The sequence below is a fragment of the Danio rerio genome, chromosome 23, assembly GCF_049306965.1.
Source record: "Danio rerio strain Tuebingen ecotype United States chromosome 23, GRCz12tu, whole genome shotgun sequence".
Classification (NCBI taxonomy): Eukaryota; Metazoa; Chordata; class Actinopteri; order Cypriniformes; family Danionidae; genus Danio; species Danio rerio.
In genome coordinates, this window is record NC_133198.1 from 48,225,001 (window position 1) to 48,239,900 (window position 14,900).

Below are 14,900 nucleotides of genomic sequence, written 5' to 3' on the forward strand. Positions count from 1 at the left end.
TAACACGTTTGTGCCCAATAATGGGTTTTATTTCTGTATCGCGATCGCGAATGAATCTTTTTAACCTGATCTTCTAAGTGAACCAGTTGAACTAGTTCACCAAAACGAACTGAATCATTTGAAATGATTCACTTCTCCTGTAAGCACTTATCCACCAACTACTTACTTTATAACAAGCTTAATACCCGCCTCTGACTCTAAATAATCCAATATACACTTTCATTCAGTTAATAGAACAGTAACGTTACATTGAGAAGTGGTGAACCGATAATACAGCGCATGTGTGATTCAGTGAACCAAACACAAACAGTACAGCTTGCTCTATGACTGAACTTGAACATTTTCATTTCATCAGTTTATTTCATAACAGACAATCGTAATGGACTTTAAATAAGTGAAGGATGCTTCAGTTGGGTTGCAAAATTTTACTGTCATTTTTCAGATCATGCTGATGTTTTAACTGACTGAAATTACTGTTGCTGACTACATCATTTTGCCATGTTGAGTCCAAACATCCATGTTAAATATCTAAACTTCCCATCACTACTGTTTATCTAACCTCAGAATCAGTACTTGGGCTGCTGTTGAGGGCTGCTGTATTTGAGTTTGAGCATGGGTAGATGGTCGTGGTAGATGATGGTGTTCATGTGTTCTCTGAATACATGTTTCAAAGAATTTATGGATTTACTATTATACAATATTTATTCTGTTGATTTTGAATCTTGTACCTAACAAATATCCTCATTTAGAAAAAAAACTAACTAATGCTGAAACTAATATAATTTCATAATATAGAAACTAATAAACACTAGTAAATTTGCCTCTAAAACTAATAAAAACTAACTGAATTTGAAAACAAAAAGTCAAAACGAAATAGAAACTAAAACTAATGAACAATCCAAAACTATTATAACCCTGCTGCGTCCTGACTGATGCATCGCGTTCTGCATCCTGATTGACGTATTGTGTTCTGCATCCTGATTGACGTATTGTGTTCTGCGTTCTGATTGGCTGTAGACTATTGTCAATCAGTCTCCTCCGTGTCGTGTCTCCTGTACAGTACAGAATGCGTTCAGCTTGTTAAGTTTACATTAATCTTCAGTCACTAGCAGTGTGACTCTGTAGTAGTGCTGGACTGTATATTTGCTAATTTTCTCCCACAATGTTGACAAAACGTTCTGCTCCGTCAAAAGCACCTGCGGCAGCACCCAAAAGGCAGAGGAAGATGCTAACCATCACACAAAAAGTTCTGGACACGCTAATGCCCCATTCACACGGGGCGTCAGCGTCAACGCTTCCCATTCACTTTGAATGTTTGACGTCAGGCGTTGCCGAACTGCATTGTGGATCCGTCGGCGCCACTTCAGAGGCGTTTCTCGCTACAGAAGTTGGGACTAGCTCAACTTTTCAACCGCCGACGGAAGCGTCAGCCAATCAGATCGCTGTATGCAAATACACCAGCTAGACAGTGGCCTATTGCTGACTGAATTCCATTGGCTGACGCTGCCATGACGATCGCATCAGCCCCAACTTCAGACATGCCTTCAGTCAAGCGTTGACGCTGAAGCCCTGTGTGAATGGTGCGTAAAGGAAGGTAGAAGTTACGCAGCTGTAGGGTGCCATTACGGAATAAATAAATGAAGATCAAATAGTTTTGATCCTAGTTTTCATTCTATAATACTGGACTTATTTGTCTATGAAGGTTTGAACTTTGAGAGTTAGGCCCCGTTTACACTAGTGCGTTTTAGTTTTAAAACGGCGTTGTAGAATGAAAACGATCCGCGTCCACACTCGCGTTTTACCCAGCTTTTCTGAACAGCTCTCCGTCCACACCAAAACGCTGAAAACGCACATCACGTGACCACACACACACTCTCAGGCAAGCGCTGTAGCCAATCTACCCAGATGAGAGCTCTGCTTGTCGGACTGCTCATCAAGCATCTCCCGCTGGATCTAATCTCACTATATTTGCTAAACGTGATATTTCATTCATGTTGTTGTCTTTATCTAACGACATAGGCCTTATTCCCTTACTTTGGTCATTGGAATCTATTACTTGTTCACGGGTAACGTGTTTTGGTTAAGCGCAAAGATAAGTTAATGATTAATCCAGGTACATTGACTGATCGCTTGCCTTTATTTCCTACAATGTATAAACTTATTGTATGTTATACTTTTATAATTATCGATTATTAAAACTGATATTCAGCAATAGAGAGGGTGCGTTTCGTATTTTCACTGAAATTGACAGGAGGCAGTTGTTATCGGCTCTGTTTTGTTATAAATATCCACACAGTGAAGATGACGCTCATATATGCAGCACGATGCCTCAACATTTCTGCTGTCTGTTAAGTTGCTAATATTAAAATTAAAATAGGCAGTTCCTTATATCATGTTTACATTTTATTGTTGAGAAAGTGAAACAACGTAGCCAGGGTGATGTGAATGAAGTTATAAAGTACACTGTTCCCTTTGAAGATTTACACGTGTCCTCAGTATGTTTTCCATATCAAACTGACAAGGGGGAGACTGCAGCCTTGATCAAACTTGCGAGGTCTTAACTTACAAGAAGAGGATGCGAGACTGAACTGTGTGTGGGCTACTTAATATTGAGGAAAAGCCCCAATCAGAGAGGCGAACGTTTGCAGCCCCGCCTCCGTTTTCAGATGTCTCCGTCTTTCCCCATCCACACTGAGACGGAGCAGCAGCATTTCAGAATGAAAACGGCCTCTCCAGCGTTTTCGAAACGCTCCGTTTTCGGCGCTCGAGAACTCCGGCGTAGTGTGGACGGATGGCGTAACCGTAGCAAAACTTATGCGTTTTCAAACTAAAACGCACTAGTGTAAACGGGGCCTTAAAGGGCCATGAAAGCCCCTCGTTTCAGCAGGATGTTTTCACACCTCTACTTTGGAAAAAGTCAGAAAAGTGGGCGTGTCCAGCTCTGTTTAGGGGGGAGTGTCGGAGGAAGAAAAGAGGCATGATGTGGGAGTGTCTATTTGGGCACACGCTGACTTTCAGAGTCAAAACACACACACACACACACACACACACACACACACACACACACACACGCACACAGGGGAGAAAGTGACTGTGTTTACATGGACATCTGTAGTCGAATTATTTGCCAAATGATTAAATGGTGGACTTTAACTGCAGTTTGGCTCTTTCATTCAGGGAATTCATTCATGTCCCTCGCGACAAACGAGATATTTGATTCGAGGAGCTGCTCTAAGCGTGTATTTTCATGCAATGTTTGATACCGCACGGCGAATGAGAGAAAAAGAAAACCCTCAGCATTTCCGGAAACTTAGATGCACACAGCAGGTAGCGTCAGAAAGCCGCGTGTGTTATTCCGGTCACAAACTGTGGTGAAAATCCTACAGAATGTTAAAGTTTGGTTGTGATGCTAACATGTTTACACTCAGACTCAGACTCAGCTTTATTATCCCGTTAGGGAAACTAAAATTACAACAAGGTACCATAACACAGGCGAAGTTACATGTACACATTAAAAAATACTACTACACAACATCCATACATCAGTATATAGAAACATCCCCCTCCCCCCTGGACTCATTTAATGACCTAATGGCCACCATTATAAAAGAATTTCTGGTTCTATTTGTCCTGCAAATAGGAACACTAAAACGACGTCCTGATGGCAACAGCTGAAATAAAGAGTACAGTGGGTGATCCGGGGTGCATAGGATACCCTGAGCTCTCCTTTGAACATAGTTTTGGTAGATTACCATTAGACCAGTCTGATTAAAACCAATGATCTTGCCTGCCACCTTCACCAGGCTGCTCACTCTGTTCTTGCTTGACACACTCAGATTGCCGTAACAAGCTACAATGCAAAAAGATAAAACAGATTCGATAAACTGTTTATAAAACAGCGTCCTCATAGAGGTACAGACCTGAAATGATGTAAGTTTCCTCAGAAAAAACTTTGGCGCAATAGTTAACTTAGTTCGATACGAACAAACTGAATAAACAAAGAGCACTGGTCGCTCACTTACCAAATCTGTAGAGACAGGACAATCACCAGCAACTAGAGCCGCGTCTTTATGAAGAGGAGACTACAAGCGAATCCGGATCTCAGCGTTTGCAGATGAGAACAGCTCTCAGGTAAACAATAATCCTCCTTAGACACGTAAGTTATTGTTGTCGAGCGTCGCGTACACTGTTAATCCACACGTGACTCCAGCTGAGCTCTCACAGAGAGAAAATGAAAACAAAACTTCACTGCAGCAAACTATAAAAGCAACACTTCACGCTTGTTTTGCCAACACAACGTGGCGTCTCTGTCGTCTAAACACTGTGACAGTAATGAATATTAATGAAGTTGCACAATAGAGCGCGCTGATTGGTTTGAACCAAGCCTTACTCATGCATTAATGCAGCACACTGTAAGACGTAATAAGACTCACTCTGGCTCAGGCGTCCAGTCTGCACGCTGGAATACACGCTATTATGTCATGACCGTGACGCAGCTTCAAAAATTAGTTTCAAACCGGAAGTACGAATTTGCTTGAAATAATGCAAAAACAACCAATTTACACTTTTTAGTGAAATATAGGTGTCCTAATAGTGTTTTTAGCAGTGTGGGACACATATACCACTGTCAACAGCTCAAAACATGTGTTCTGGTGTTTTGTGACCCTTTAATAAACGAGAGAGAAAAGTGAAAACGTTAAAGTCTGTCTGAGAAAAGTGTATATCGAGTGTAGCGAGTGGTTTTACAGCCTTAAAACATCTAAAATAATTGTAGAAATATAGCAGACTACTTCACGAATTTTGCCTAATGCGGATTATCTTTACAACGTAACTCCCGCGAATAACGAGGGACCCCTGTATTGTGATTTTTATTCATGTGTTTTTCTGTCAGCGAAAATATTGTCTGACCAATAGTTTAAGTTTTAATTTTAGGTTTCGTTTACTAAAATAACCATGCTCACTCTCGTATTTGTGTGTTTTCAGCTGCTGGAACGTTCCCCTGGTGAGCCGCTGGATGAGCCAATCAGAGAGCAGCACAGTGAGTCAGCTGATGCGTCTGTCCAGCGTCACATGACTGACCTGACATCAAACATGCAGCAGAAACCAGAGCAACACGACAAACAAGAGGTGCGCACAGTTCAGTCACGCTTCAAATGAATGCACAAATTGATCATTTGCAGCTCAGTGGTGTTGCACAGTGGCCTCACAGCAAGAAGGTCACTGGTTTGAGTCGCAGCTGGGTCAGTTGGTGTTTCTGTGTGGAGTTTGCATGTTCTCCCTGTGTTAGCGTGGGTTTCCTCCACAGTCCAAACACATGCGCTATAGGTAAATAGATTAACTAAATTTTCCGTAGTGCGTGCGTGCGTGCGTGCGTGAGTGTGTGTGTGTGTGTGTGTGTGGGGGTGGGTGGGTGTTTTTCCCAGTAATAGGTTGCAGCTGAAAGGGCATTCGCTGTGTAAAACATGCTGAAATAGTTGGTGGTTCATTCCACTGTGGCGACCCCAGATGAATTTGGAAGCCGAAGGAGAATAAATGAATGATTAGTATTGTAATGGGATGAGTTTCCCACATATTCTCATGCTAATGACTGTAGATCTTTAATCTAAAAGCATTTGTCCCCTGAATGTTTTTGTATGAGCTGTGCGTGTCTGTGATGTCACACGTGAGGATGGTGATGTCATCAGTGTTAAACATGACCTCATATACACCAGCTGTCAGTCACATGACCTGTACAGCTGATCTGGTTGGCCAGTGTTTGAAAAGGCGAGTGTGTGTGTGTGCGTGTGTGTGTGTGTGTGTGTGTGTGTGTGTGTGTGTGTGTGTGTGTGTGTGTGTGTGTGTGTGTGTGTGTGTGTGTGTGTGTGTTTGTGTGTGTGTGTGTGTGTTTCAGGTGTGTGTTTCGTCTCAGCGAGGTCGATCTGTGCAGAGCAGAAGATCTGTGAACCGCAGAGGAGGATCTCAGAGAGTCTGGAGATGATGATGATGATGATGATGCCTTGATGATGAAGATATGCTTTCCATTTTAATCTCTTATTTATATGTGCTTATGATATTTGAAATAAAACTCCAAAATCTTAAATCATCGTGTGTTTTTCCATCAGGTCTGTGTGTGTATGCGCATGTGTGTGTCTTTGTCTAGGTCTAGAAGGGATACAGCTGTGGATACGCCCATCAATATAGCATCATCTGTGACTCTGTACAACAATAATTCATATTTTTACATTAATGTGAGGGCTGGATTTGGGGTAGACGTTAGTAAAATACTATTTAATGTGTAATTTAAGTTATAAGAATAATATTAACAGTGTTATAATAATATAACACTGGCCTCTGTCCATCATGGCCTCCTAACCATCCCTATATTATAATTATCTTCATCACTGTCTCCTCTCCACCAATCAGCTGGTGTGTGGTGTGCGGTCTGGCGCAAAATGACTGCCGTCGCATCATTCAGGTGGATGCTGCACACTGGTAGGGAATGAGGAGATCCCCCTTCATGTGTAAAGAGCCTTGAGTGTCCAGAAAAGCACGATATAAATGTAAGGAATTATTATTATTATTATTACTGGGTTGCAGCTGGAAGGGCATCTGCTGTTTAAAAAATATGCTGGATTAGTTGGTGGTTCATTCTGCTGTGGCGACCCCAGAATAATAAAAGGACTAAGCCAAAAGAAAATGAATGAATATTGATTGAACACACTAACATAGCCAACAACTGTGATATATCAACCAAACCTTTTATTATGCAGGATTTCAGACATCCTGATCATGCTGTTAGCAGTTTATTTCTATAAAAAAAAAAAAAAAAATATATATATATATATATATATATATATATATATATATATATATATATATATATATATATTTCATTAAAATAAATAGAATCAATCAAATTTAAAACATTGATGTCATGTAATAAAATCATTTACACGGTCCTTCAGAAATCATTCTATTAAATATATCCTTATAAAGTAACAGTACATGCATTTATAACAAACAACCGTAGATTTTCCAGCAAATTATGAAGCAGCAGAACCGTTTTCAACATCGAAAATAATCAGAAATATTTTAACTGCATTTTTGATCAAATAAATGCAGCGTTGGAGAACAGCAGAGACTTCTTTCGAAAAGTGTACAAAACAAAAACGACAACAACGTGAACACGTCTGCAAAACTATACGAACTGGAAATTAATTTAAATAAGATAATTACACAAAGATCATTAAATATGTGAGAGGCATCTAACATAAAAAAGATCATTTATTCCACATATCTCAGTTTTTGTGCGTCTACATGAAACACTTCACTGTTGAAAGTGTACAGGTGGCGCTATTGAGCCATTTTTGGCATCACAGTTCTGAAACCCAAACAGGCAGTCGATTTTCACCACTCCTGATGTACAGTTGAAGTCAGGATTATTAGCCCCCTTTGAATTTTTTTTCTTTTTAAAATATTTCCTAAATGATGTTTATTATGAAGTTTTAATTTTTTATCAGTGCAATGACATTTCCACAGTATGTCTGATAATATTTTTTCTTCTGGAGAAAGTCTTATTTGTTTTATTTCGGCTAGAATAAAAGCAGTTTTTAATTTTTTTAAACACTATTTTAGTGACAAAATTATTAGCCCCTTTAAGCTATTTTTTTTTCTTGATAGTCTACAGAACAAACCATCGTTATACAATAACTTGCCTAATTACCCTAACCTGCCTAGTTAAACTAATTACCCTAGTGAAGCCTTTAAATGTCACTTTAAGCTGTATAGAAGTGTCTTGAAGAATATCTAGTAAAATATTATTTACTGTCATCATGGCAAAGATAAAATTAATTCATTATTAAAAATGAGTTAATAAAACTATTATGTTTGTAAATGTGCTGTAAAAATCCTCTCTCCGTTAAACACAAATTGGGGGAAAAATAAACAAGCGGTCTAATAATTCAACGGGGCTAATAATTCTGACTTCAACTGTATATATATATATATATATATATATATATATATATATATATATATATATATATAACGTTCTCCATGTAGATTTAGTTTATTTTAGTTTTTAAAACTTTTAAAACATTTGTTCATTTTTTATTTATTTTTTTAAAGAGTTTATGTTGAAAAAAAAGTGTTTGGGTAGCTTGCTTGTTTTACACAATATTTTAAAATGTTTTGAATCTAAAGTATTTATTTTTAAAATTATTCATGTATTATTGTATTATTAAATGTATTAAAGCATTTTTTGATAGAGCAAATAAAAATCTTTTCCATCCGGCCCATTTGAAAGATTCCTTTATGAGTCTAAAATTTCAGTCATAATGGTCTTAAAATATCTGAAAGTCCTAAATTTAGCTCTGTGAAACCTGCTGAAACCCTGTATATGTTTTACACTTTGTACTTTTATTCTGCAGTCACGTACTCCATATCGAAAGTCTATTTTCATTTATTTTCTTACTTCTATTACTGCTTCCTTTGAATTCTGTTGTTGTTTTATCATAGCATTGTTATTTGTGCAATCATTTCACCGCAGATCATATTGTGTGGATGTCTCTTTACGTGACCAATAACATTTGAGTTTGTGCGTGTTCAGGCGTGTCCCTGTGGTGTGTGTGTGTGTCCAGCAGGAGGCGCTGTAGAGCTGAAGGCAAGGAGTGTGTGTGGTTTTGGGTCCCGTGGAGTCTGAGAGCCCGCCGTGCAGACAGACGACTGAGAGCCTGAAGAGCAGGTGCGTCACCTGAGGAATACACACACACACACACACACACACACACACACACTGATCAATGCATTTTTACACTAAAAAGAATCACAAAAAGTTAAGACAACAAATATTTGTATGTTGCTTTTTCTAATAATTTAATAAGCTAAATTTGAATAAATACAGATAGACAAGGTTTATCTTAATATTTTAGTGGGTTTGATGGATGTTAGTCTCTGTAGATTTCTAGGAATGTTTATTTGATTCAACTTAAAAATGTAAGGTAGCAGGAGTGTTTGTTTCCATGCACAGCTGACTGAATATGTAGCCTGTGTAGTCAGTATGATGCACACTAGTAAGTATGCACTGTTAGTAAAGCTCAGACTCACGCGTGGTTCCGGACAGGTAGCGTATGCAAATTTCAGCTCCGCCCCAAACGCAGCTCACTGCAGGGAACAGCTCCACCCCTTTGGGCAGATCCTGGAAGGCCACTCCCAGATAGCAGTCGTCTACTACGTATCCCAGCGTCCCTGCATCTGCGTCCACCACCAATAGCACACAGTCTGGCACGCTCAAAACACCTGTGGCCCCGCCTCCCGGATAACTCCTCCCCTCCTTCCCATCATGCCACAGCTGATTGGTTGAGAGCTCCCAGCCCCAGGAGCATGAGTCTCCGCCTATAAGTGCTTTATATCCCGATGCCTGCAGGGGGGATTTGTGAGTGGACACTCCCAGGAGGGCGTGGCTTCCTCTTTGTTGCCCCTCCCACTTAACCTCCCATATATGGAGACCTGTTGACGTGCCGACCGCAGCCCGGGCTGCATCACTGCTCTGCTCCACATGTCCGCGATGCACTCGGACACCTGACACGCACCGCTGTAGGTTAGGAGACAGGTGTGTCGGACTCCACTGTGATCGAGGGTTTCCGGGGGCAACAGGAGGCGTGTCTAAAAGCACAGCAAGCCGAATGGGCGGAGTCACGGAAAACGGGGTGAATGCTGATGAGGATTGATTGGGATTTTTGGGAAGGCCGTCTCTCAGCCAGCAGCACAGTGTCAGACCCATCCAATCAGATCGCAGGAACCGCACAAGATGATCAACTTCCTGTTTCAACACACAGAATAATCAGAACACACTAAAAATGCTGGGTTACTTCAGCCCAGTTCTGGGTGTTTTTAATTAATTTAATTATTTATATTTTGACATGGACATCACAATTACACTGGACAGACCAAATGCATTTGTTTAGGTGTTTTAGCATTTAATAGGGACTGTAATGGGGTTTAACCCAACTCCTGGGTACATTATTTAAATTATAAATTCATTTATTCATTCATTCATTTTCTTTTCGGCTTAGTCCCTTTATTAATCCGGGGTGGCCACAGCGGAATGAACCGCCAACTTATCCAGTATATGTTTTAAGCAGCGGATGCCCTTCCAGCTGCAACCCATCACTGGGAAACACCCATACACTCCCATTTACACACGTGCACTACGGACAATTTTAACAACCCAGTTCCTCTATAGCAAGGCAAGGCAAACTTTATTTATAGACAACAATTTTACACAACCATAGCTGATCCAAAGTGCTTCACCATAAAATAAACTAGACGATAAAACTAAAAAACTGGTATTAAAAATACAAGGAAATGCATATGTTTAAAAGTAATATTGAAATGCAAATAAAAAATAACAATGCATGCGTCACTCAAAGGCAAGAGTGTAAAAATAAGTCTTTAAGTTAGATTTAAAAGCATCCAATGAAGGAGAAACCCTGATGTTCAGCGGGAGGCTGTTCCAGAGCCGCAACACTGACAGCTCGATCACCTTTTGATTTGCAGCGAGACCGATGGACATAATCAACTGGGTCATAGGATCTTAACGGTCTACAAGCTGAATAAGGCCTAATAAGTTCACTGACATAGGCCGGGGCAGAATTGTGGAACGCTTTATAAGTGAAAAGAAAAAATTTTTAACATCAACTCTGTATTTTATAGGTAGCCAGTGCAATAAGGCGAGGACAGGGGAGATCTCTTTTCTTAGTTCTGTTATTAATGGTGGCTGCATTTTGGACCAACTGTAGCCGAGAGAGTGTTGACTGAGGTAGACCAATGTACAGAGTTGCAGTAGTCTAACCGAGAGGAGATTAAAGCATGGGTTACGATTTCTAAATCTTTATAGCGCATTTGTTTGGCCTGTGGGGGAAACCGGAGGAAACCCACGCCAACACGGGGAGAGCATGCAAACTCGGAAACGCCAACAGACCTAGCCGAGACTCGAACCAGCGACCTTTTTGCTGTGAGGCGATCATGCTACCCACTGTGCCACCGTGATGCCCTGAGTAAATTCAAATTTTTAATTAATAATTAAGTAAGACCAAATTTAACCCAATGTTTGAGTTAGTCCATATACTTTACCCAATTTGGGTTTACTATTGATGCACTGAATTGCCTGTAGTGTATGAGTGTGTGTGTGAATGAGTGTGTATGGGTGTTTCCCAGTGTTGGGTTGCAAATGTTTATCCAGCATATGCAAAACATTCCAATGGCGTTTCATTCCACTGTGGCAGCCCCTGAATAATAAAGGGAGTAAGCCGGTAAAACAAATGTAATGAATGAATGCCCGCGGGCCAAAGTTGGCCAATTGTAACCAACAAACTGAAATTAAATGTAAATAAATTAGATTTTTAAAAAAAATGTAAATACTGTCACTCGACAGATAGAGGACTATGCAGAACACATCGGTGAGCAAATCAAGGCAAAAGCCAGTGTAATTCTGTTATAAATGAGATTGTTTTGTTGTTACTGTAATAATTTAATTTAAAAAATGTAAAGAAAAATACTGTTTTGGTTAATTTAACGCAATGTTTTCTAGTAATTTATAATTATTATTAAATAAATTTGGCTACTTGCCTCAATCAAGTTTGGTTTTCACTCGATTTATGTTGAGATATGTTTTTTTAGCTTTGCTTTTAAACTTCTGTTATACAGTTTAAAAGCAAAGCTAAAAAAATACAGAGGAAATGTGTGTAAAATGTATGTTATGTTCTCTTTTTTACAGTGTATGTACACTTCTGGTTTCAGCTGTATAAATTTCCTTTTTTTTAAATTTGGCTATTTTCTGGTCTCACTTGTTACAAACTTCTTTATTGCATTTTAAATTCAAAAAATGATTAATAATGTTTTTATAAATATTTTAAGTAGTTACTTATATTAATACTGCTGCTCTACCAAACGCTTGACCGTGTTTTTACTGTTTTAAATAATGACTGTAAAAGTCATGTAAAGAATGGCTGTTGTAAATAATGGCTTTCACACACAGCATTGTTGGTTTACAAAAAAATCTAACATAATCCTGTTGCACTACCACTCTTGATTATGGTTTTATTGTAAAAAAAAAAAAACACACAAATAAAATAAATAAAACAAGAAAGCGTGTTAAATGAGAGTCTGAAATATTTATGGCATACTTCAAAAAATCAAGATGATTTAATATTCAAAATGTTTTTATTTTAAATATTTTGCACTTCATATTTTCAGATTTTTCATATTAATTTCGGCACTTTTACCACAAACGGACATCTCAACCATTTGATAAAGGCTGATATTTTAGAAATTATGAAATTAATATGAAATTAAATTTGAGTGTGTTAACTAGCGACATTCGGAGCAATGTAATCCAATTTTGATTTCTTGGTGGGGTAAATAAAAGGACAAAAGCAGGGTGTCCGCAGGGTCTTTAATAAAACAAGGAATTAAAGCCTTTAAAAAAGTCTTAAATTCACAAAATTTGTCTCGTTGGATTTAAATCGTTTTAAAAGTATCTTAATTGTTTTATATCAATGTTAAGCTACCCAGCTGGGCTAAAACTCTTTCATTAAAACTTATTTATAACTCTATTTATTTACTAATATGCATTAACTATCTTCCTTGCAATGATATTATGTTCTCCGTCTTGTATAGACCATTTATGAGGTTACCGACCTGGACTAACTGTTGTCATTTAGTTCATTAGAGTTTTATAGCTAAGAAGAAAAGTTCTATTGATTATTTTAATTCTTGAGTTTGCTTGTTTTAACACACCTGAAATATTTGGCTGAGAAATAGCTCATTTCAACATTTTTGATGAAGCAAGTAACAAATAGCCTATTTTACACATCAGAAGAAAATCATTCGCATTTAGCTCAGTATACGTCTGAAACGTCATTTATTATGGTCTTAAAGAATCTTAAAGTTGAATTGAAGCCCTGTAAAACGTGAGATAAAGTCACCGTGAGTTGTGCTTACCGTGAGCGCGCGCGCCGAATCCGCTCCGTCAGTTTGTTGATCCCGCATTTAAACGTCAATTATCTCCCGTGAAGTCATCGCGTGGCCGTCAGATCAAGGGCGCTCGCGACAGTGACGTCTGTCCTTAGAACATTTACCAGGGCAGCCGACCTTCATCTCGCGTATTTATAGTAACGACTAGAAGGGATACAGCTGCGGATACTCACGTCAATATTGCATCATTATTGTGACGCTGTACAACAGTAATTAATATGTTTACATTACTGTGAGGGGTAGATGTAGGGATGGGGTGGTGGTAGATGTTAATAAAATACAATTTAATAGGTAATTTAATAAATAATGTGAATAATACCCTGTATAATTGCGGTTTTTACATGACTGTGAGGGTTGATGTTAATAAAAATACATTTAGATGGTTAATTTAATAAATAACATGAACAAAACTTGGTATAATTTCTGTTTTTACATTACTTTGAGGATTGGGTATAGGGGTAGACGTTAATAAAGTACAATTTAATGTGTAATTTAATAAATACCATGTATAATACTCGGCATAATTACTGTTTTTATCTCAAAGTGATGGTTGGGTTTAAGGGTAGGTGTTAATAAAATACAATTTAATGTGTAATTTATTAAATAATATGAATAATACTTTATATAATTACTGTTTACTGTGAGGGTTGGGTTTAGGGTTGGAGTAGGCATTAATAAAATACAATTTAATGAGTAATTTAATAAATAAAATGAATGATTCTTGGCATAATTACTGTTTATACATTACTGTGGAGGTAGACGTTAATAAAATACAATTTAATGGGTAATTTTATAAATAATATTAATAATCCTCAGTAATACTGAGTAACAATAATTATTGCTTTACACACTGTGAGGGTTGGGTAGACATTAGTTAAATACCATTTCAAATGTTATTTAATAAGTAATATGTATAACACTTGGTATAATTACTGTTTTTATCTTAAAGTGACTTTTGGGTTTAGGGGTAGACATTAATAAAATACAATTTAAGGGGTAATTTAATAAATAATATACACAATTCTTGGTAAATTCCAGCAACAGCTGTATCCCGTCTCTAGTAACAACCTGCATTTATAGAATAAATCATCTTAAAGCTGCAGTTTGGTGTTTACCTGTGGTATATATGTAATCTGTTTGTAATGTTTGAATATTTTTAATAGTTTGATTATTTCTTAGTATTATTCTTTGAAGGTTTCATGTGGTTCAGAGATGTCTGGCTATTAAAATAAAAATAAATTACAGGTAGTTCACCCTAAAATTAGTTTTCTTTTTCAAATATTTCCCAAGTGCTGTTTAACAGAGATTTGTTTCAACACAATTTTAAACATAATAGTTTTAATAATAACTCAGTTATTTTGTGTTTGTCATGATGACAGTAAATAACATTTTACTAGTTTTTTTTCAAGGTTTTACACTGTAAAAAAGTACTCAAGTCAAGACAAGACAACAAATATTTGTATGTTGCTTTAACTGAAGTTAATCAAGTCATACAAAGTTTAACTTAATATTCTTAGTCAGTTTGATTGTACTGTTGAAATGACTGATAAAGTTCATTTGATTCAGCTTAAATATTTAAGGCAGCCTAAAAATATAGATTTGAATTTACACGGTTGAAATCAGAATTATTCGCTTTTTTATTAATCAGGGGGGCTGTTGGTGTAATAGCCTAGTGCAGGGGTCACCAATCTCGGTCCTGGAGGGCCGGTGTCCCTGCAGGGTTTAGCTCCAACTTGCCTCAACACACCTGCCTAGATGTTTCAAGTATACCTAGTAATACCTTGATTAGCTTGTTCAGGTGTGTTTAATTAGGGTTGGGGCTAAAATGTGCAGGACACCGGCCCTCCAGGAACAACTTTGGTGACCACTGGCCTAGTGGTCAGCAC

General features: G+C 37.9%; 2 protein-coding genes across 3 annotated transcripts in view; one reads left to right on the top strand and one right to left on the bottom strand.

Moving 5' to 3' along the window:
* cntrob (centrobin, centrosomal BRCA2 interacting protein) overlaps positions 1–6,079 on the top strand; it is a 33,498-nt gene extending 27,419 nt beyond the window's left edge. The window contains 2 exon segments of the mRNA XM_073939442.1: positions 4,984–5,127; positions 5,891–6,079. Coding sequence (XP_073795543.1) covers positions 4,984–5,127; positions 5,891–5,977 — 231 coding nt within the window. The 3' untranslated portion in view covers positions 5,978–6,079.
* A 1,982-nt stretch (positions 6,080–8,061) lies between these two features.
* The window catches only part of si:ch1073-228j22.2, a 51,984-nt gene continuing 45,145 nt past the window's right edge, over positions 8,062–14,900 (bottom strand). Inside the window, exons 1-3 of one of the 2 annotated variants that reach the window (XM_021469857.3) lie at positions 12,982–13,248; positions 9,085–9,799; positions 8,062–8,731 (exon numbers count right to left, since the gene is read on the bottom strand). In XM_021469857.3, the coding sequence (XP_021325532.3) occupies positions 8,550–8,731; positions 9,085–9,799; positions 12,982–13,029 (945 nt within the window). In that variant the 5' untranslated portion in view covers positions 13,030–13,248 and the 3' untranslated portion in view covers positions 8,062–8,549. Of the gene's footprint in view, positions 8,732–9,084; positions 9,800–12,981; positions 13,249–14,900 lie in introns of those variants that run through there. The other variant, XR_012398828.1, reaches the window with a different exon arrangement.